Source organism: Macadamia integrifolia, chromosome 3 (genome assembly GCF_013358625.1).
Source record: "Macadamia integrifolia cultivar HAES 741 chromosome 3, SCU_Mint_v3, whole genome shotgun sequence".
Classification (NCBI taxonomy): domain Eukaryota; kingdom Viridiplantae; phylum Streptophyta; class Magnoliopsida; order Proteales; family Proteaceae; genus Macadamia; species Macadamia integrifolia.
This window is the reverse complement of record NC_056559.1, coordinates 24,766,347-24,787,900: the sequence shown is the minus strand read 5'-3', so window position 1 is coordinate 24,787,900 and position 21,554 is coordinate 24,766,347. Positions and strand designations below refer to the sequence as shown.

At 40.0% G+C, this 21,554-nt stretch overlaps 2 protein-coding genes across 2 annotated transcripts; both read right to left on the bottom strand.

Moving 5' to 3' along the window:
• Positions 1–997: 997 nt before the first annotated feature.
• LOC122074729 lies at positions 998–2,347 on the bottom strand. The gene is made up of 2 exons (XM_042639676.1): positions 1,856–2,347; positions 998–1,353 (listed from the first exon to the last, which is right to left on the bottom strand). The coding sequence occupies exons 1-2, from the start codon at positions 2,100–2,102 to the stop codon at positions 1,187–1,189; spliced, it is 414 nt and encodes a 137-aa protein (XP_042495610.1). The 5' UTR covers positions 2,103–2,347; the 3' UTR covers positions 998–1,186.
• Positions 2,348–4,134: 1,787 nt separating this feature from the next.
• Positions 4,135–19,961, bottom strand: LOC122072649 (pentatricopeptide repeat-containing protein At3g54980, mitochondrial-like). Its single transcript, XM_042637022.1, has 2 exons — positions 16,856–19,961; positions 4,135–4,624 (listed from the first exon to the last, which is right to left on the bottom strand). The coding sequence occupies exon 1, from the start codon at positions 19,601–19,603 to the stop codon at positions 16,985–16,987; it is 2,619 nt and encodes an 872-aa protein (XP_042492956.1). The 5' UTR covers positions 19,604–19,961; the 3' UTR covers positions 4,135–4,624; positions 16,856–16,984.
• Positions 19,962–21,554: the final 1,593 nt, after the last annotated feature.

The following is a 21,554-nucleotide window of genomic DNA, read 5'->3' as shown; positions in this document are numbered from 1 at the left end:
GATTCTTGCCAACAAGTTAGTTTCAAAGGCATTTGGTGGAGAGAGAGCACATCAAGTATATGAAGACCCCAAGGACCTGAACTAACAGTGCCATTATTTGAAAGATCCCCCCCTCCCCCTCCCCCTCCCCCTCCCTCTTTTTCTCCTTATTAAAGGATAAATGGAGGGGTGGGATGTTGGAGAACCATTACTTCACCCTTTGGGTCTAAGCAGACTTAAAGATTCATCAATATCTGCTTTCCATGACTTTCGATGCCGAAATCAGAATAATCTCCATCCTATTGTTAAGTGCACTGCAAGTCCTAAGAAAAAGCTAAAAGAAGCCGTATGAGACACTAATACTACTGAAGAATATAGGATTTATCCAATTTAATAGGATTTATCTCATTTATTAAATCCCTATTATGTTGGATTGTTTGACCAAGTCATATAGAGGAGCATTGTGTGACTTGAACTCTAATGTGACTCTACCTCCCCTATCTTTTAGTTGTTGTGGTAAAGTGGAATGCTCTAACGTTATGGGAGGTTAAGGTGGATATATTTATTGGGAGATTTATATTAAAATAGGCATTCACAATTCCCATTAATTTGTGATTGGGAGATTTATTTTAAAAGGGTCTTCTCTCCACCTTGATACGCATACATAATTCCCATTAATTTGTGAGCATTAGGATAAGGTAAGGAGAGAGAAACCCATCTCTAGTAGCTTATTCGATCAGGACAAGGAAGACACCATAGCCGCATCTTATTCAATCAGGAAGAAGGAATACACCATGGGGAGGAAATTGTACCATGATGAATGATACCAAATTCCTACATAATTCATTGTTGTACTTAAATGGGCATGACTGATCCTAGTTTAGAAGACATAATGTTCATCATCTTTCAAAGAACTCCATAGATTACCTCCAAAAGACCAAAAGATAGAACATATAAAACACTTTGCAGAACTACTAAAATTCAGGGAACTTGAATCAATTCTGAAGGAAGAGAGAACTACTAAAATTCAGATGTTGCATCAGTTTATTGTACTTCATTTATAGAAGCAAAAAAATTGGAAGAAGGGTACATGTATCAGGTTCTCATTTGACTTTAAAGTGAGAGATTTCCTTCATTTGAGATGAAATATAAAGAAGTGAACAATGTCCATAGCATTCTAACTGGAATAAGAGAACCCTCCTCATCCTTATTCATTAACTGAAGTTTTTTGAGGTTTTCTGTTCCATTTATGTTCTAGCTGATCAATGTCCTTCAATTTCATCGATGATAGCAAACTAATCTGATTGCCATGACCATTGGTATTCAGACCTCCAACACTTTCAACAGTCAACACAGGCTTTTGCACTATATCTACTGCTCTACAAGAAAGAGGGGAAAAAAAATATAATGAGCATAAAATATCAGTTATTTGATCACATGAAACATTATAAAAAATAATAATACTAATAATAAATAAAAATTCCTGGTTTCTCTCTCAAGGAATTAGCATGTGAAAAGGGTACAACAATTAGATTAAATTGATCTTGTTCATGGTACCCTGATCAATGATCTAAACTTCAATGAGTTCTACAATTAAAAAGTAATATAAGAAAGGGTATGCAATGCAACTATTTCCATCAAAAAATAAGAATCACAAATATATTTTTCTTCTTTTTCACCTAAATCAATAAAGCAAATTTAAATTGTTTCACCTCCCTAAATTGTTTAATCCATGATTAAGCTCACAGAACTAATATTTGCTGATTTTAAACAAAAGAGGGAAAAAAAATCCCTATAAAGAGTGATTACATAAACATTAACAGTAAAAAGAAGAAAAATTAGTATTTCAAGACAATTAAGATACATCACAATGCACCTGGACGACAGAAAAACCACAGAATGACCCAACAGATGATCACAATAAGTGGAATGAGATGAACCCAATTCTCCCCTGGCGATTTTTTATGGGAAGAAGCTTCCTTCTTGGTATCATCGGAGGTGGAACTGTACAATGGTAGCCTATCTTCATCCATAGTTTTAAGGCCTTGGGAGGCCTTTACAGCCTGAGGTAAGTCGACATTGAACTCAAAAGAGGCTCGACCAGTGCTTGATGACCTGTGCATCGTTGAAGGAAAGAGAAAGCAGAACGAAAGAATAAAAATAGAGTTGCAGAGAAAAACAGAGGAGTTGAAGAGCAAGGACCAAGAATTAAATTCTGGGTTTTAAAGGCAAAAAAGAAGAAAAACAGTTAATGGGCTCGTGAGGACGGCTGAAACAAAGGAAAAGAAACTTATAAAGTAAAGAAACGTCTTTGTTTTCAGGGTCTTCAGATTATCTGTCAAAAAGAACTGAATACATTGATTTCCGAGTTTTACCAGTTTTGGAAGTTAAAATGATTTCCATAATCTTCTATACTCGTGCTTTAAGCTTCCTAATATTAAATGGCTGAATCTCTATCAAAAATCCTAGAATCGGCATTCTGATCCAAAAACTCAACCATTTAGTGACCAAAACCCTAGAATCAGCCGACTGGTAATCAGATTCCCATTTTTCAGTAAAGTGGTTAGGATATGAGAAATCACGCGGTTGAACTCAGATTTTATTCTAACTGAAAAGGAATAGCACACTTTTTTTGTTTTTTTAGTTCCTTTTTGTTTTTGATAGATAAGGGCAGGGCCTTCTGTGCTAGAGAATCCATCACAATTGATATCTCAGGGAATAAAAAAGAAAATCCAGTTCTCAAATGTGGAGGCCAAATATTTGATATCCCCAATAAGGACTCTAGACCGAGAGAGGGGCCCAAGAGATAGATTAGTAGACCCCAACATCTCTTGTTCACATTTCATTTTCAACCCAAAAAATATCCGCCAATTAACAAAATAGAACTTGGAAAAATTCGTGGCTACAAAGAGGGAGAATGCTAATACTTGGACTACTGAGAACGTAGTAAATATCAATCTCTTTTATCCCCCCCTTCAACTAGGGGTGCAAGTTTGGCCTTGATGGCTCGAATCCACCCTTGGCCTACCCTGATCCCGAATAAGTATCGAGGTCGGACTGATCTTGAAATTTCTAACCCTAAGTCGAGGTCAGGACGGGTAAGGGTTGATATCTTTGGCCCGCCCTGGACCCAGCCCTGATGTTTTTTACCTTGACTTTTAGCCCTGATTTTGGCCAGACTAGGCCTTAGTTTTTGCTCCTGGTGTTGACTTTGGATTTTTTGTTTTCTTAGGATGTTCTCCTCTTTGTTGAGATCTTCAGATTGTTTGCCTTGTTAAAATGATCTCTTTGTTTATCATCACAAATAATTGAACTTTTTTGGATTATTTGCTTTCTTATGATGATCTTCTCATTGTTTACCATAATAATTTGAGTTGTTTATATTGTTTGAATGTTTGCTTTAGGATGTTCTCCTCATGACAAGTAATTTGTGACTTTGTGTGTGTGTGTTTTTTTTTAATGAATATTTTTATTTTTTAATTATTTCATATTTTATAGGATCATGATCAGGGTATACCCGGCCCTGGATAGCAAACCAGGGTCAGGGTCATCAAGGCCTAACCCTAAAAAATTAGGGCCACTCAGGGCAGGTAAGGGTTGGGTTGAACCCTGAAGGGTTGGGCCTGTGTTGAAACTTTGCGGCCCTGAGTCAGAGTCAGGGTCAGGGCGAGTTTGGGCCTAATTAAGGGAACTCATGGTTGGGATAAGGTTTTAAAAAGCCCGGCCCAACCCGACCCTGTTGCACCCCTACCTTCAACCATGGAACTAAATCTCAGTTGAAACTGACCAAAATCTCCAAGTTGTCTCTGTTCCGGACCTGACCGAAACAAAAGCCATGGTTAAAACCCAAGTTTCAACTCTGGGTTTCAATCCAGAAGGCCTAGGGTCGAAACCTCAAAGCAACATATGGCATAACTCAGTTTTGGACCTGACCAAAACCAGAGATCTCTATCCTTGCTCTCAACCTCTTCATACACAAATGCCCCATCTTCCCATCCCCAGAACTATTTCAACCCTCTCTGCACCTTACAAGCTACAACAACCCTCTTGCTTTATCCTCCCCTACATTTCATAGCTCCACAAGTAACACCATTTTCTCCCACTCCTTAGATTAGTGAGACTTAGAGCTTGATATCTCAGATGAATTCCTGTAAATGAAAAAATGCACTACATTCAGAGCTTGATATTAACTTATATTACTGGAGCAGGATTTACAAGATGAGGATGAGTACATTCAGAAGCATCAAACAGAAAAGGAGAAAGACATTTAGAGTCCCAAACAAACGAAAATCTGTTAGAAAATTATGAACTTAGCTACACCTGGCAAGATAAAATTCATGTTAGTGATTCGTTTTTGAATCGCTTAATATTTCACACTATGTGCTCTTTGTCACTCCAAGCCTTTCATAATCAACTGTGGTTATTGATTTATTGTTAGATCATTCGCCACGATAGCTTGATATGGGACTGCGTGTGAGTGGGTTAGATGATGACTACGGCTGATTGGAAACCACTCCATACAGATAAACACAAACCCCTTTGCTCTATTGGTGCTTGATAAATATCAATCCACATTCATCCTGCCTTGCTGCTTTTTCACATCTATTCTTGAAGAATAATATTCAATACAGGAGTACCTCCTCACCTGCCAAAGTATACATCTTGTCAAAATAGAATTGCAGTGAATACTTGCAAGTGGATTGAACCAAATGTGAATATGCCATTAGTGACCTATTTAAAACTGGGAAAGATGCATGATTACCATAAGAGTGTAATGTATGAGGCAATGACATGCTGGATGATATGCCATTAGTGACCTATTTAAAACTGGGAAAGATGCATGATTACCATAAGAGTGTAATGTATGAGGCAATGACATGCTGGATGGGATTACAAACCCAGTAGGATGGGCTAACTTTCTGCAAGTTTAAACATTTTGAATTCTCAGTTTGCAAGAAGAAAGGATGTAGAGATGCAGTAGGTTCAGAAATCATAGTTGTGCTCCCAGGCTTGTAGGAGCCACTGCCTAACCAGGTGGTTCAGAATTTGTCTCCATCAATGATCGTATTGTAGCAATAATTAACTAAACTAAACACTCAATCATCAAATATACGTAATCTGAGGAACACAGATCAATCAAAATTTGGATTTAGTGTAGCCGACCCCATGAAGTTGGGATAAGGTTTTGGATGTTATTGTTTGTTGTTGTATAGGCAACTCAATGCTTTTGATTCCATGACTTCAAGTTGTAAAGACTCTCTTAATTCTGTTATCAGCTTTTTGAATTCATACTTTCATAGGCAATCAACACAAGCACCTGTGGCCTAATGGATAAGGCGTCTGAATTCTATATTTAAAAGATTTCTTTTTTGGGAGAGAGAGAGAGAGAGAGAGATTGGAAGTAGAAACCATTAAACAAAAAAGCATTATTATACAATGCCAAACAGGGAAATCCATACAATATAACAACATAGCCTTATCCCAACTAAATGGGATCAGCCACATGGATCCTTGTTCTCCAATCAGCTCTATTCAAAGTCATACATGATATGAGGCCTAAGCTAAGTATGTCTTTCCTCACTTCTCCTATGTTAATTTAGGCCTGACCTAGCTCTTTTAGTTCCCTTAATTTGAATCAAATCATTTCTTCACACTGGAACATCCCAAGGCCTCCGTTGAACATGGCCACGCCACCTCAAATGACTTTCTTGAAGCTTATCATGAATCGGAGGTACCCCCAACCCAGCTCCAATATCCTTCCTAGTTTTGCCACACATCCATCTCAACATACTCATCTCCGTTACACTTAGTTTATCTATATGACACTTCTTAACTGCCTAACATTCCGCACAATACATCATAGCCAGTCGAACAGACAACAACAAACTAAGTCTTATCCCAACTTCATGAGGTTTGGCTACATGGATCCAAACAATAGAAGTAAGGAAAATTAAATTATAAATACAGAAAGGGGGAAGGGGAAGAGATGAAAAATGAAAAATGGAAGATGAAGAATGCAAGATGAAAAGTGAGAGATGAAAGATGAAAGTAAGAGGAAAGAAGCACATCACAACAAGTCAAGAGAATCACAACTAAATGGGGTCGGCTACATGGATTCTTGCTCTCCAATAGGCTCTATCCAAGGTCATACTTGGTACAAGACACAAATTCGCATATCATTTCTCACTACTTCTTCCTATGGTCATTTTAGGCCTGCCCTAGCTCTCGTAACTCCTTTAATAGGAATCATATCACTCCGCCTTACTAGGGCGTCACTAGGCCTCCGTTGAACATGAGCATACCACCTCAAACATCTTTCTTGAAGCTTGTCGTTGATGGGGGACAACTCCCAAATCAGCTCTAATATGCTCATTCCTTACTTTATCCTTCCTAGTTTTGCCACGCATCGGTCTTAACATCCTCATCTTTGTCACACACATCTTCTCTATATGACATTTCTTAACTGCTCAATATTCCACCCCATACATCATAGCCAGTCGCACAACAATCCTATAGAATTTTTCCATATGCTTTGAAGGGATACGCCAGTCACACAACACTCTAGATGCACCTCTCCACTTCATCTGTCCAATTTAATTCTTTGAGAAACATCATCCTCTGTCACATTTTTTATTTATGATTGACCCCAGATATCTAAAATAGTCATTTTGTGGAATCTCTCTCTCCTCATTTTCATCATTTCATTATCCATCATAGAGTGACTGAAGTTTCAATCATATACTCCACCTTCGATCTACTAATCTTAAAACCTCTTGGTTTTTAAGGTCGATCTCCATAGCTCCAACTTAATGTTAATCTCTGCTTTTGTCTCATCCACTAAAACAATGTCATTGGCAAAGAGAATACACCAATCTTATAAATTTTGCTTTTAAACTTTAAACGAATATGCCGATCACACAGCACTCCAGATACACCTCTCCACTTCATTCACCCTACTTTAATCATGTGGGCGGCATCATTCTCTAAGATAATCACTTTGAGGAATTCCCTCTCATCAATGTTCACCACCTCATCAGCCATCCTAGTGTGACTAAAGTTATAGACCATATATTTCGTCTTCTACTTATGACATTTTTATTCCAAGGTTGATCTCCATAGCTCCAACTAGGTGTTAATTTATGTTTTTGTCTCATCTACAAAAAGCATACACTAAAGAACCTCATCTTGTATGCCTTTGGTTAAATCATCCATGATATGCCAAACAAATAAGAGCCTAAGGTTGATCCTTGATGTAACCCAATTGCAATTGGGAATTCACTACCTTGAACCCCTTCCCATAGTTCTTACATTAGTTACCACAACATCATACATATCTTTTATTATGTCATCATATTTACATGACACCCTTTTCTTCTCTAGCATATTCTAGATTAACTCTCTAGGTACTCTACCGTAGGTTTTATCGAGGTCAAAAAAGACCATCTGAAAGTCCCTCTTGCCTTCTCTATATATTTCCATGAGTCGAGTCTCATAAGTAAAAAAATGGCCGCCATCGTGGATATTCTTGGCATAAAACAAATTGCTTCTCCGAAGTAGTAATTTCCTCTCTTAGGTGTGTTTCGATAACCCTTTCACATAACTTTATCATATGACTCGTTAGTTTTATGCCTCTATAGTTACTGCAGCTCTGAATATTAAATCAAAACCACAATGTTTCTCCTCCATTCACCTAGCATTTTCCTTGTTATTATAATCTTGTTAGACATATTGGTTAACCAAGTTAAACCACAGTTTTCTACGCTCTTCCACACTTCAATAAGGACCCCATCTAGGCCTAGTCGCTTGCCTACTTTCGTCTGTCTTAAATCTTTTTCCTTTTACTTCAGACACCTTAATTGGCTAATTTTCATATATATTTGTGCCATGTAGTGTCAAGATGAGTAATGCAGCCTTCTGGAGCCCTATTACTCGAAATGACTTCATTAAGTAGGCCGTAGAAGTACTCTTTCCATCACTCCTTAATGTCCTCATCCCTTACTAGTACTCCATCATCACTTTAACATGGTCTAAATCTCTATTCTTCCTTTCTTTCATTTTAGCTATGCTATAGATTTCCCCACCCTTTGTGTTTAGATTATTACAGAGATCATCATATTTCTTCGCCCTTGTAGTAGCCCAAAGAAAAGAAAAAAATACCAGCCAAGCAACCTCCATAGGGAGATGAACATAACAACGTGTACCTTCATATCACATTTTTTTACCTATGTAATTAATTAATGAGCTGCCCAACCAGCTGACCCAGAAGAAAGCCAGAATCTTTAGGAAGGTTAATTGATCTTCATTTGGATCTGCTGATCTCTTAGAACAGCCCCAATAGGGTCCAATGCCTCATGAAAATAGAAAAAAAGAAAGGGAAATTATCTATCATTCCCCTATACTTTCCTATATTTAGTCATAGTTTCATTTTTTATTCCCCTAGAAAAGCAAACTTACACCTCTCTTTCTTACCTACTAATTCTAAATCCCTAAATTACCCCTGCTCCCCTCCCATCCCACATCCCCTCTCTCTCCGGCACCTCCACCAACCCTCTGCCGCACCAACATGTTTCACGCCCACCGCCCAAAACCACCCTCTCACAAACAGAACCAATTCGGATCGATTGAAGCCAAGATTGGAATAACCCATTAAAATTGGGTCCTTCCAGCAATAAATAAACGAACCAATCAAGTCACTTGATAGATCATCCCCATTGCCTCTCTGGATCGCAAGGACAAGGTTCGACCAGGATCACATACCGGCGACGTTGAATGTCAAAGCCTGCCAAACTCTGACGATCTTTTCAAGACCCAACGCATCAGACTCAAGGCATGTCTACCGGAAAATGGAAACGTCTGCATCTGCAAATCTTGTTTATGTAAATCGTTGCTGGCCTCAATGGCGAGAATGCAAAAATATGGGAGGGACATGGGTATGTGTAGTTTGGAGAGTGGCAAGAGGAAGTAAATTTGGTCAAATTGCAGCTTCTCTTCATCCAGCAACAGAGGAATGCAGAGGTGCAATACATGGAATCAGCGTTGCAGAGGAAGCAACTGGGGTTCAGCAAGATCACATCCTGACATTCTTTCATTCTTTGAACTCCTGTAGTTTCCCATCCTCATGGATTAGCACGACCTTCGATTCCTTGATGACTTTTCTTCTCCCTTTTGCAGGTTGAGTGGAAATGCAAATATCCATTATCATGCACTTACTATAACCCCACCCACCCTCAACCCCCCACCCCCAGAATAAAAGAAAAAAAGAAAAGAAACACAAGTCATGCACTCACTATGACAGAGAGACAGTTGTTCACACAGAGTGAGACAGAGAGAAGGAATGTGTTTTGTTGGTGGGAGTGGTTCAGGGGCCTCCTAATATTTATTTATATGAGAAGAATCCACCCGGATAGACAGAAATGCAGGGTTGTGCCATGTGTCAAACTGAGAAGTCAAGATCTAAAAGTTTTGGTGATTGTCTCTTTTGGTTTACATGTTAATTATAACAAAGAAATAGTGATCAAAGCAGCGGGATGTTCTTGTTGCTGTGACAGGGATTCTGGAGTTTGTAATGTTGATGGCAAGGAGGAGGAAGGGTAAGTTGAGCAGCGGGAGATCAAATCTGTCAGCGAGTCTTTCTCAAGGTTGCTCTGCCGGGTGTCCTTGGCAACTTGGCTTGTTCCATACCCCAAACCAAGTTACACCATTATTAGCAAAGCCAAAGCAGCATGCTCAAATGTCTTTTCATAGTTTTTATTTTTACCAATTATTTTTTCTATTTCCTGGCTTCAATCGTTCTGAAATCGAGACGTCTGTGAGAAGTGGAGGAAGGACAAAGAATGGGGGAGATGGCTGTAGGAAGGTAGAGGAAGGGAGGGGAGCAGGGGTAATTTAGGGATTTAGAATTAGTAAGAAAGAAAGAGAGTTGAAAGTTTGCTTTTATGTGGGGGGGGGGTTCAGAAAAGGAACTTTGAGTAGGGGACTTTGAGTAAATATAGGATAAGTATAGAAATTTTCACGAAAATAAAAGGTGAGCCTCACATCATCTGTTTTATCTATGTGTACCCTTAACATGCTAAGTCAGCAGTTCCAAGAGTATGCAAGCCATTTTTAACTATCCAGAAACTGACATTGAAAAAATTTCCCATTGTCATGTCAGTAATCCTTTTAGAGAGTCCACAATTAACAGCATGGATGTCATAAATGAGGTGGTGCTTAAAGATCACAATTGAATAAATAGAGCACTCCCTAGACTTACACAGTAAAATGCACAATTCAGAAAGATTCTAACATTTCAATCATATTTGTCAAGGCGTCTCCTAGGCGTCCAGGCACCTTACTTGAAATGAGCGCCTTGGTCACCTAGGCGGCAACTTTGTTGGTGCTACCTTGCTTTTTTACCCTCTCCAACGCCTTGGGTCACCTAGGCACCATGACAACTATGATTTCATTCAAATCTCAGTGCTACTAGATGCTCGAGAAACTAAATAAAGGTTATACAACTCCATTAACACCGCTGGACATTAAAAGCAGCAAGCTGGCAGAACCGGAGAGCTAACATAGGAATAAAACGCAGCATCATGCCACATTTGAAAGCTCAGGACTCTTTCAAATTACAACCAAGTGTTTCCTATAAACCAGTGGAAAGAAAGATATGATGGGAGATGGTCCAGATGGAAGGGAGGGCTTCAATTGGCCCTCAGATTGAAGGAATCAAGCATAGAAGGTTCATTCTGAAGAGGAAAGTAACTGAAAGGTGAGGTGAGTAGAACAGTAGGGAGGTGAATTTGGTGTGATCACCCTTGAATAAGTTTCAAGTTCCCCCATCCCCTTCTCTTTGTTCTCTAGCTTTCCTTCAACTTCCTCCTTTCTCTGCTGCATATTTTCTTGAACATTACTTCAAACATGACTCAATGACCATGGGAACACATTTTAGTTTAAAAGGATACTATAGTCTATTAGTTGGAAGTACGCATAGATGCACAACTAAAATATACCTGGGACATTCTTCAACACTTTCATATACATGGCCTGAAGCTAATCCAATAAAATCTCACACTAAATCATACTGCCTGAAACTCAATTTTTCATACTGTTGTAATAATGGGTTTTACGGAATGTGCCAATTGCCAAATGGACCCTAAGGGGTTTAATGGCCTTTGTCATTCTATAGAAATTTCTCTCCGTTATTATAAATAAAGAGGGCTGATGACATATTAAAGATCAAGAAATGGCGGATCTATTGACTCTATCAATAACCGAGCCGGATTTGGTGTATCATAAGGGATTTGCCTTTTCTATTGATTCCTACAGATTGGATCCAAAAAACTTCTTGAATGAGGTATTCAACTCTAGGGATGAATTTATATATATTCTATCTCTATCTTATTTCCTTTTTTCTATTGCATTCCATTACTTTTGTTCCTCAAATCATTATCCCATCCAACATGGTATCAGAGCCATAGGATCCAAAACCCTAAGGCTCTCCTTCTTCTCCATCTCTTTCTCTCCTTCTCATTTTCTCTCCCTCCATATCTCTTCATATGTTTCTCTCTCTCGCTGGGAGCTCCTTAAACCACCAAGAGAGTCACTAGCCTCCATCCACCACTCCCCTAGGGCTCTCAGACTCTCTTCTACTATGATCTAAGAGACCCAACTCCCTCTCTATCGATTTTTTTAGGATTTCCCCCTAAAATCGATTTTTTCCTTGCCATAATGCTTTTTCCCAGCTCGATCCTCCAATCATCTTGATGTTTATTGCATTGGTGCTCCTTATCCTTGTAGTGGTATGTACTCGCCACTTTCCCATTTTAGGTCTTTGTTCCAGAGCCATCCCCAAAATCGATCCCTCAGGGTTTTCTAGCCTTTTGTGGTTTTTGGTGCTTTCTCTATCTCTAACTGGTGTCTCTTCTATTCGCACAGCCCCTTTCAGTAGTAACCATGTCTACCAGCTCTTCTACTTCCACTGGCGGAGACACCGCGGCTCTACCTACTTTCCCGCCTTGTGTTATCAAGCTTGATGGCCCAAACTACCCCATGTGGTCACAATCTATTTACATATCCATCAAGTCCTATGGCTACTATGGGTACGTTACCGGCACAACAAAGCATCCAACCATAGGCCTGAGATTGATAAGTGGGAGTGTGCCAACTCTCTAGTTATGGCCTTCCTCATCAACTCTATGCAGCCACATTTGTCTTGTGGCTACCTCCTCCTCGACACTGCTACGAAGATCTGGAAGTCTGCCCAAGACATCTTTTCTCAGGCTAGGAATGATGCTAAGATCTTTGAACTGCGCCAAAAAGTTTGTAACCTGAGGTAGGGGACATTTACACTGGTAGAGTACTATTATGAGTTGCGTACACTGTGGACTAAGCTGGACTTTTATGAGGAGTATGTTCCTACCACTCCATTGATGTCACCAACTTTCAGAAACAAGAGAACAAGATCAGAGTCTATGACTTCCTAGCATGATTGAAGGTGGAGTTCGATCAGTTGCGGTCCCAAGTTCTGAGTCGTGTTCCCTTTCCTACAGTGGATCAAACCTATGTTGTGGTCCAACTTGAGGACATGCGTCGGTCCACTGTGCTCTCACAGACTACTGACACTCCCACTGAGAAATCTGCACTTTCTTATAGCACTCAGCCCTTTAATGTAACTTCATAGTCTAGTAGGCCCTCTCCCAGAGTTCCAATGAAGTACGATTATTGTGGGAAGGAGCATAACAACAAAGAGCATTGCTGAAGGCTTCATGGCCATCATGTTGATGCATCTGGCAAAGGCTGAGGGAAGAACTATGCTGGTACTCTTGGTCAGACCAACCATACTGAGGCTCCCTTCCTTATCCCTTTTACTGTTTTGCATGTTCCCTCTTTTCCTACTAATCTTTTGTCCATTAGTAGTCTTACTTCCAGTTTTAATTGCAAAGTCACCTTCTTCCTGTCTCATTGTGTTTTTCAGGATCTAGTGACAGGGGCAACGATTAGCTCTAGTAGGGTGCATGGTGGTCTATATCTACTTGACGATGACTCAGCGCCAATCTTTGGTCAAACCCTTCAGACATCTTCTACGTCACTGCCCATCTCTAAGTTACTACAGTGGCATCATCAGTTAGGACACCCTCCATTGGGAACATTAGCTAGGTTTTTTTCTTCTTTTTAAGAATTGTACTTCGAGTCAGCTATTTTATGAGGCATGCGTATTGGCCAAACAAACTCGAATCACGTATTTTGTTTCTGGAAATAAAAGTGTCACTCCTTTTTAATTGATACATTTTGATATTTTGGTCCATCTCACTATGTGTCTGTCAATGGTTATCGGTGGTTTGTCTCATTTATTGACTGTCATTCCCGAACGATTGGGGTGTACATGATGCGAGCCAAAGGCGAGACCTTCCATTGCTTTCAGCAGTTTCATTGAATGGTTTAGACTCAATTTCATGCCACCATTAAGAATCCTTCACAGTGACAATGGTCGTGAATACTTCGAAGGGTCCTTCCAGGCCTACCTTTCTGCCCATGGGATTATTCATCAAACTAGTTGTGTCGATACTCCGGCTCAGAATGGTGTTGTTGAGCGTAAGAATTGCCACCTCTGTGAGGTAGCTCTCTCACTTATGTTTGAAATGTATATTCCTCCTCAATATTAAAGTGACGCGGTTCTCACTGCCGCCTTTCTGATCAACTGAATGCCTTGTTGGGTTATCACCTTCCACTCTCCTCTGGATCTTCTCTAGGGTTCCGTTGCCTTTGTTGTTCCTCCTCAGGTATTGGGTAGTGTCTGGGATCATCATCCTCAAGAGAAGTTTCATCCTCCAGGTATCCAGTGTATTTTACTGGGGTATGCCCCTACTCAAAAAGGCTATAGATGTTTTCATCCTCCCACTCGACGTTGGTTTATGACTATGGATGTGGTCTTTCATAAATCTGCATCTTACTATCTTGCGGCACCTCTTCAAAGGGAATCTCCTTCCATTGTGGAAGATGTGCCGCCTCTTGAACTCGTTATTCCTACTAGTGTTCCGTTTCAGGGGAGATTGACACTCCTACTTCGGCGTCGCAACCAGAGATGCGTGTTTATAGTCTCAATGAGCAGACTTAAGACACCCTCATCCAGTACCTACCCTACCACACCAATTGTCTCCTCTCGAGCCTAATATCGTCCCCTTGGACCCAGGTAATTCTCTTTCCCCTTCGGTTGATCCTTCTCTTGAGTTACCTATTGTTGTTTGTAAAGGCACTAGGTCATGCACTTTACATCCCATTGGTAAAAATGTTTCCTATTACTCACTGTCGCCATCCTACTATAGTTCTGTGTCTTCTCTCTCCTCTGTGTCTATTCCCCATAATTGGCAGGAAGCGAGTGCAACTCTAAAGAAGAATAACACATGGGATCTAGTGGGTCTTCCATCACGAAAGAAGACACTTGGTTGTAAGTGGGTCTTCACAGTGAAACAGAGAGTTGATGGCACAGTAGATCGGTACAAGGCCCGGTTAGTTGCCAAGGGCTTCACTCAAATATATGGGATCGACTACCAGGAGAACTTTGCTCCTATCGCCAAGATGAACACTATTCATGTGATCTTGTCTTGTGCGACCAACTTAGATTGGGATCTTCAATAGCTAGAAGTGAAGAATCCCTTCCTTCATAGGGAACTTGAGGAGGAAGTATATATGGATATTCATCCTAAGTCCCTTGCTCCAAAACCTATGGGAAGCTATGCAAGCTGAAACGGGCACTATACGGGCTCAAGCAATCCCCTCATGCTTGGTTCGGGCGCTTTCACAAGGCTATGATTGCTACAGGCTACTCTAAGAGCAATGCTGACCATACTCTATTCATATGAGATATGGTGGGAAGATTGCCATCTTAATAGTCTATGTAGATGAAATTGTTGTTACAGGTGATCATCTGGCAGAGATCTCTCGCCTCAAGAGATACTTGGGTGAGGAATTCGAGATCAAAGATCTAGGATAGCTTCATTGCTTCCTTGGCATTGAAGTGGCCAGGTCTTCTCGTGGGATCTATTTGTCACAGCGGAAGTATGCGCTAGACATTCTTTTCTAGACAGGCATGTTGGGGTGCAAGCCGGCAGATACTCCTATTGAAGCTAACAGTCACCTAAGCAGCAAGGACAGTGATTCTGTGGATAAAGAGAGGTATCAAAGATTAGTGGGGCATTTGATCTATCTTTCTCATACTCGCCCTGATATAGCATTTGCAATCATCTTGGTTAGTCAGTACATGCATTATCCCTACTCGACATATATGAAAACTATGTTGCGTATTCTCCGTTACTTGAAATCTGCCCTAGGATGTGGCATCCTTTTATCTCCTCATTACCACCTGAGGTGGAGGCTGATTGGGTAAGTTCTCTGATGACCGCAAGTTTACTATTGATTATTACACCTTTGTTTGTGCTAACCTTGTTACATGGCTGAGCAAGAAGCAAGTCGTGGTTGCCCATTCAAGTGCTGAAGCAGAGTTCCGTGCTATGACTCATGGCATTTGTGAGCTCTATGGCTTCATGGTCTTCTCATAGATTTTCCTGTCCCTACCACTCTTTCTATAAAGCTATTGTGGCAACAAATCTGCCATTAGCATTGCTCACAACTCTGTCCAACATTATCGAACCAAGCATATGGAGATCGACAGACACGTCATCAAAGAGAAGCTGGATATGGGTCTTATCACTGTGCCGTTTGTCCCTAGTTGCAAACAACTGGCTGATATATTTACTAAAGGTCTTAGTAGTAAGATGTTTTATCCTATTATCTGTAAGTTAGCCATATATGATATCTATGCACCAACTCAAGGGGGAGTGTTGTAATAATGGGTTTTAGGGAAAGATTCAATAGCCAAACGAACCCTAAGGGGTTTAATGGTCTTTGTAATTCTCTAGAGCTTTCACTCCGTTATTATAAATAAAGAGGGTTACTGTCATATTAGACACAAGTCATTACCCCATCCAACACATACGTTTACAAATTATAGGGAGAGAACCCTGCAATGCTGCATAGCATACACTAGCACCTCCCTACGTCTATCTCTCTCCTCCCCTCCTATGAAATGACATATCTGCTCCCTATTGTGGAGGATAGATAAACACAGGGAGGTGATAGCCTATGCTACGCAGCCGGACAGAGACCTCAATCCCTAAATTATTATAAGAAATTATTAATATGTTAAGGAGTACACGAAAAACATGGTACTTGTCCAACAGCATGGTCATGATCTAGTTGTAGAACGAGGAAACTGAACATGAGCTCCTGGTACAGAATGCTAACAAGTTTGTTTCACTTGACCATTGATATTTCAACCAAACAAATTCTGTCTAAAGAAGCAAGTGGTGACAGCAATGCTGTTGAACATTAGTTCCTGGTACAGAATGCTAACAAGTTTGTTTCACTTGACCATTGATATTTCAACCAAACAAATTCTGTCTAAAGAAGCAAGTGGTGACAGCAATGCTGTTGAACATTAGTTCCTGGTACAGAATGCTATCATAGTTGAAAAATTCATTTGCAAACGAGCTTGGTACAAGATGCAAATTTTCTGCTACATACCTATAACGCAAGGCAATGAAGCACAACAATAACATCCATTTGTGAAATTTGAACATAAGTGATCAAACAGTAGTCCAAGTATTCAATTTATTGAACAAAAATAAGTATCGTACAAAAAATCATGCTTAATTTAATAATATGACATGCAGTGTGCTTATGGTTACTAATGCTACCTTCCTAAACACAGATGAGCACAGGCATTAATAAATACCGCCCGGTTCCACACAACTTCTACTGTGATGGTAAAAGAAAGAAGCTTAATCCAGTGCAGGATGAAAGAACAAAAAGTTGCGTATAGGCACAATAAAGCACTCACCCATTTTGAAGCTGCAGTTGGCAAGCAAAGACATACCCCAAGGTTCCGTGGTATTTTTTGCACATCTAAATTAGTGAACTCAATGCTGCAAACAATTTGTAACCAGTTGAGAAGTTGTTTTAAGGCACCTTACGCCCCAGAAAAGGGGACATTTCCTTGAAGTCTTGGATTTACAAGTATATTATAAGTTGCATCATTAGGTGTAAGGCCTCTGTCTAGCATCTCATCGTGCAACCTAAAAGCTTCCTGAAAATTTTCTTCCTTGAAATATCCAGCTATCAATATGTTATATATAAGAACATTAGGGGACATTTTCTTCCTATCCATCTCTTCCAAGACTTTGCGTGCATCCTCCAGCTGCCCTTTATTGCAAAGCCCGTGCACAAGAACACTAAAAGTGATAATATCAGGCACAATACCCTTATTTAGCATCTCAGCATATAGCTCTGATGCAAAGACAATATTGCCTGTCTTAAGAAATCCATCAATCAAAGTGGTGTAAGTAGCTAAATCACATGAAATTCCCTCTTCACACATTCTCTTATGCAAGGCAAGTGCTGCCTCCATGTTATTTAAATTTCTAAACCCACCAATTAGACTATTATAAACAATAGTGTTTGGAATTAAACCAACTTCAAGGAGTTCAGTGAAAAGCTCATGTGCACGTCTCATATCCCCACTTTTACTGTAGCCATCTATAAGAGCATTATATGCAGCAATATCTAGCTCTAGGCCCTTTATCTTCATCTCATTCAGAATCTTCAAAGCATTATCAAAATTATTGCTTTTACAGAAACCATCAATCAAGCTTGTACACGTGACAACGTTAGGGGATACCCCACTCTCACACATTTCTTGATAAATTTTTAATGCAAAGTTCATGGAACCCTCTTTTATGAATCCATCAATAATGCTATTGTAAGTCATACAGATGGGAATAAAGCCCTCCTCCTTGAATTTCTCCAACTTTTCAGTTGCCTCAAATGTCCGACCAGCTTTGCAGAGACCATTTATGATTGTATTGTATATGAAGTCATTGGGAGCAATCCTTAAGCTCAAAATTTGTTCATAAACACTGAAAGCTTGATCAATCTCTCCTTTCTTGAAATACCCATCCATCAGAGTCGAATAGGTGACCAAATTAGGTTTGATACCCCTTTCAAGCATTTCCGAGGAAACAGAAGATGCCAAGTCCATGTTCCCTTGTCTGCAGTGGCCAAGTATCAGATTGTTGTAAGAAACTATGGTTGGTTCCACCCCCTTCTTCAACATCTTGTCCCACAGATTGCAAGCTTCAGTTATCCGACCATCTTTGCAGAGCGAGTGTATAAGAATATTGTAAGTGACAGCATTAGCTACCCCACTCTCAGCCACTTCATCACACAGCTTATATGCTTGTTCCCACAACTGAGCTTTCAAGAAACCCTTGATCAAGGAGTTTACAATGAAGACACTAAGGGGGATACCCGTGTGTTTCATTTGGGTATAAAGCTCATGGGCCTTCTCCATATTTCCATTCCTGCAGCAACCTTCAATTACTACAGCAAATGTGACTTTGTTTGGACAGATTCCATCTTCAGCCATCTTAGAGAACAAATCCAAAGCACTATCCAAGTTACCTTGTACACAATACCCCTTAATCAAGCTTGTCACAACCACCAAATTAATAGGCAGTCCTTCATTTACCATTTCATCCCTCAACCTCAACGCCTCAACCATATTCCCTTGCTTCACACAAGCTCCAATGACGTCAGAATAAATCATCTCAGATGGACTCCAGCTCATTTCTTTCATCTCCTTCAACAACTCACAGGCAGCCTTGGAATCAGGTTTCCTACAAACAGCCCGAATAGCAGTCGTATATGTGACTGGATCGAGTTCCAATCCTCTAGCTTTGAAACTCCGAAAGCACTCCTCAGCTTCCTGGGGATTCCCATCTTTCAAACACGCACGCATCATCACATCTAAAGTAAAGCAATCACAATCCATTCCTTCTTCCAGCATCTTCCAATACAAATTTCGTGCTTTATCAGTCATGTTGGCCCGAACCAAAGCATTCAGAAGACTATTCCTATATACAGTCCCAGGGACAACACCGTTCGTAGTCATTCTATCAAAACACTCAAGTGCCTCTTCGAGCCTCCCAGATAGTAAATAGCTATGCAACAGATAACTGAACACACGGGGATGTGATTGGCACCTTTTCAAGCTCTCAATGAGGCGATCAACCATAACACTTGGGCTAGGGATAGAATTACCAGAAATGCGTTCTTTCAGTAGATTTCGAGCAGCCCAAGAGCTCCTCGACCGCGCGAGGATGTGGAGCAGAATGCACAAAGGATCTACACCACGTGCGAAACCTCTTTGTTTCTCAACCCATTGGAAATATTTGAAAGCCGATAAAGGATCGTGCTGGTTATTCAAAAGAACTTCTATTACGTGATCCTGACTGACGTCTTTCTCTCGCTGAATTTGGGAAAAGGGTGAGGTAGTTTGAGCATACTTGAATTCTTCAGAAGTGGGCAGCTCCAAAATCTCAACTTGGGAATTGAGTTTCTCTAGAGATAGAAATTCCATCTCTGAAGTGGGTTCTGCCAGAAAATCTGATCCTGAGATGGGTTCCTCCGAAATCATTGTTTCTGAACTCTCGACTCGATTTTGGGTCTGCGAGCAGAGGGGCTTGGGGTTTCTGCAGTAGCGGAGCAACCATGGCGAGATAGTCGAAGGAGAGTTTGAGAATCTCAGCATCTAAACCCTACCGTTCAAAGCCCCTCTCCGGCGGTGGTTTGACAAGTTCGCGGTGTTCTGGGTTTAAGGTTTCAGTAGTCGGTAGTACCAAACAGGTTGGACTCAGATTTAGTTAAAGGTATCGTTATCGGTATTGGTATCGGCAGATGTGGATACGGATACAGATCGGACAGGTACGTATGATCAATTTTGCCCTTACTTTTCAAAAAATAGTACATTTTCTGGCTTCACTGGTCGTTATGAAGGTTTCTCTGGCCAGTTGGTTGATAATCAAAATAGTTGTTTCATTACAAGTTTTAAAGCCTCTGAGTCCCGCGCTAAGGTGGGAGATATTAGGCGAGTTTTTTTCTTTTTTTTGATATGCTTGCCAAGGTGAGAGCTTGAATGGTGGGTTGGGAAGGAAATCTCTTATCACGGAGGAAGAATTCCTCTTCTAAAACATGTGCTCTCATTTATGCCAACTTACATTCTTTCTAGTTAGGATATTCCGAAAAAAGTTATACAAAAATTCCAGAGCATCTATGCGGATTCTTATGGGGTTCCTCGGAGTTTGGCAAACACCACCATTGTGTGGGTTGGAGCAAAAATATTAGGCCTTTGTCTGAGGGAGGTATTCCAATTCATCTTCTAGAAAATATAGTACCTCTATGTGTCTTAAGGGGTTATAGTGTATACATTCAGAAAATTCCATTTAGAACACTTTCTTTTAAAGCTAAATTTTTAAAAGGAAAACATATCATCCTTGCTCCCCAAAGAATGGTTAGCTCTAAAACTTAACGGAAGACTTTGGCTCTTAAAGATTTAATTTTCTTCAAATCCAAATGGTTGGGGGGTTGGCGAGGTGATTTTTTATCTATTAAATAATTGGCTGGGTGATGGTGCTCTTACTAACTATGTTGATGGTGCTATATATGTCGATCTTAATACCCAAGTTAAAGATGTGTTCAATGTCGATAGTTTTTGGGATTAGGATTACTTGAATCTCATCGATTCTCATGAGATTTTTTGAGAGTATCATAAATTCAAATGTCAAGTTATCGGGAAGGATGGATAAACTGGTTTGGACTCTATCGAGTGATGGTAATTTCTCCATTAAATCTGCATGGAATAGGTTCATAACCATTTCCCGACAGTCGTCTATGATAGATAGATATAGAATGGGTCCATGCCTCCAAAAATTGGTTTTTCCTTTTGGTGGATTATTAATGGGAGAATTCCTACCGATGATACTTTGATGAAAATTGGTATTCCTTTGGTTTCTAAATGTTTTTGTTAAAGATCACCTCGGAAGGAAATGACTTAATGACTATTTGGATATGAACCTCTCTGGATCACCATTCTGCAATGTTCTTCGTAGTTGCTTTACGAAGTGACAAGATATTGGATGCATTTGATAACAACTGAAAAGTCTTTTCCGATGGCTTAGAAGGGATATCAGTCTTCTGATCAAGGAATCACCACTCTCCATTGCTTCATAAAGTGTCTTGGCATCACACATGGCCATGCTCATCCCAACTTTACCACTGAATGGCGACACGACTTCAATATTGCCAACATAATCTAGAAAAAGCACCAAAAGAAAAATTGGTGAACTATGCTTTTTGTGATAAAGTTTTGAAGTAGTCGAAATTTTACCACTTTAAAGCCACTCTTGATTTTGAGCGAAATAACCTTTTCAATATCTGAATTGTATTGAATTAGTTGAAATTTTACCTCTTTAAATTCACAAACATGGATATACCGCAAGTATAAAAACGGATCTTTAACCGAAAATTGAATCAATTGGTTTGAAACGAAACTGAAAGTCACCGGCATAAGATCAAACATCAAACAGGGGCGTAGAATAAGAAAGAATTACTGACGCCCCAATCTGAGTCCTCGTTCCTTACTTTCTTCCCCTGCCGTTTCTTGTGCCTGCGATGAGCATGGTGTTTCCTGTGCTTTCTAAATC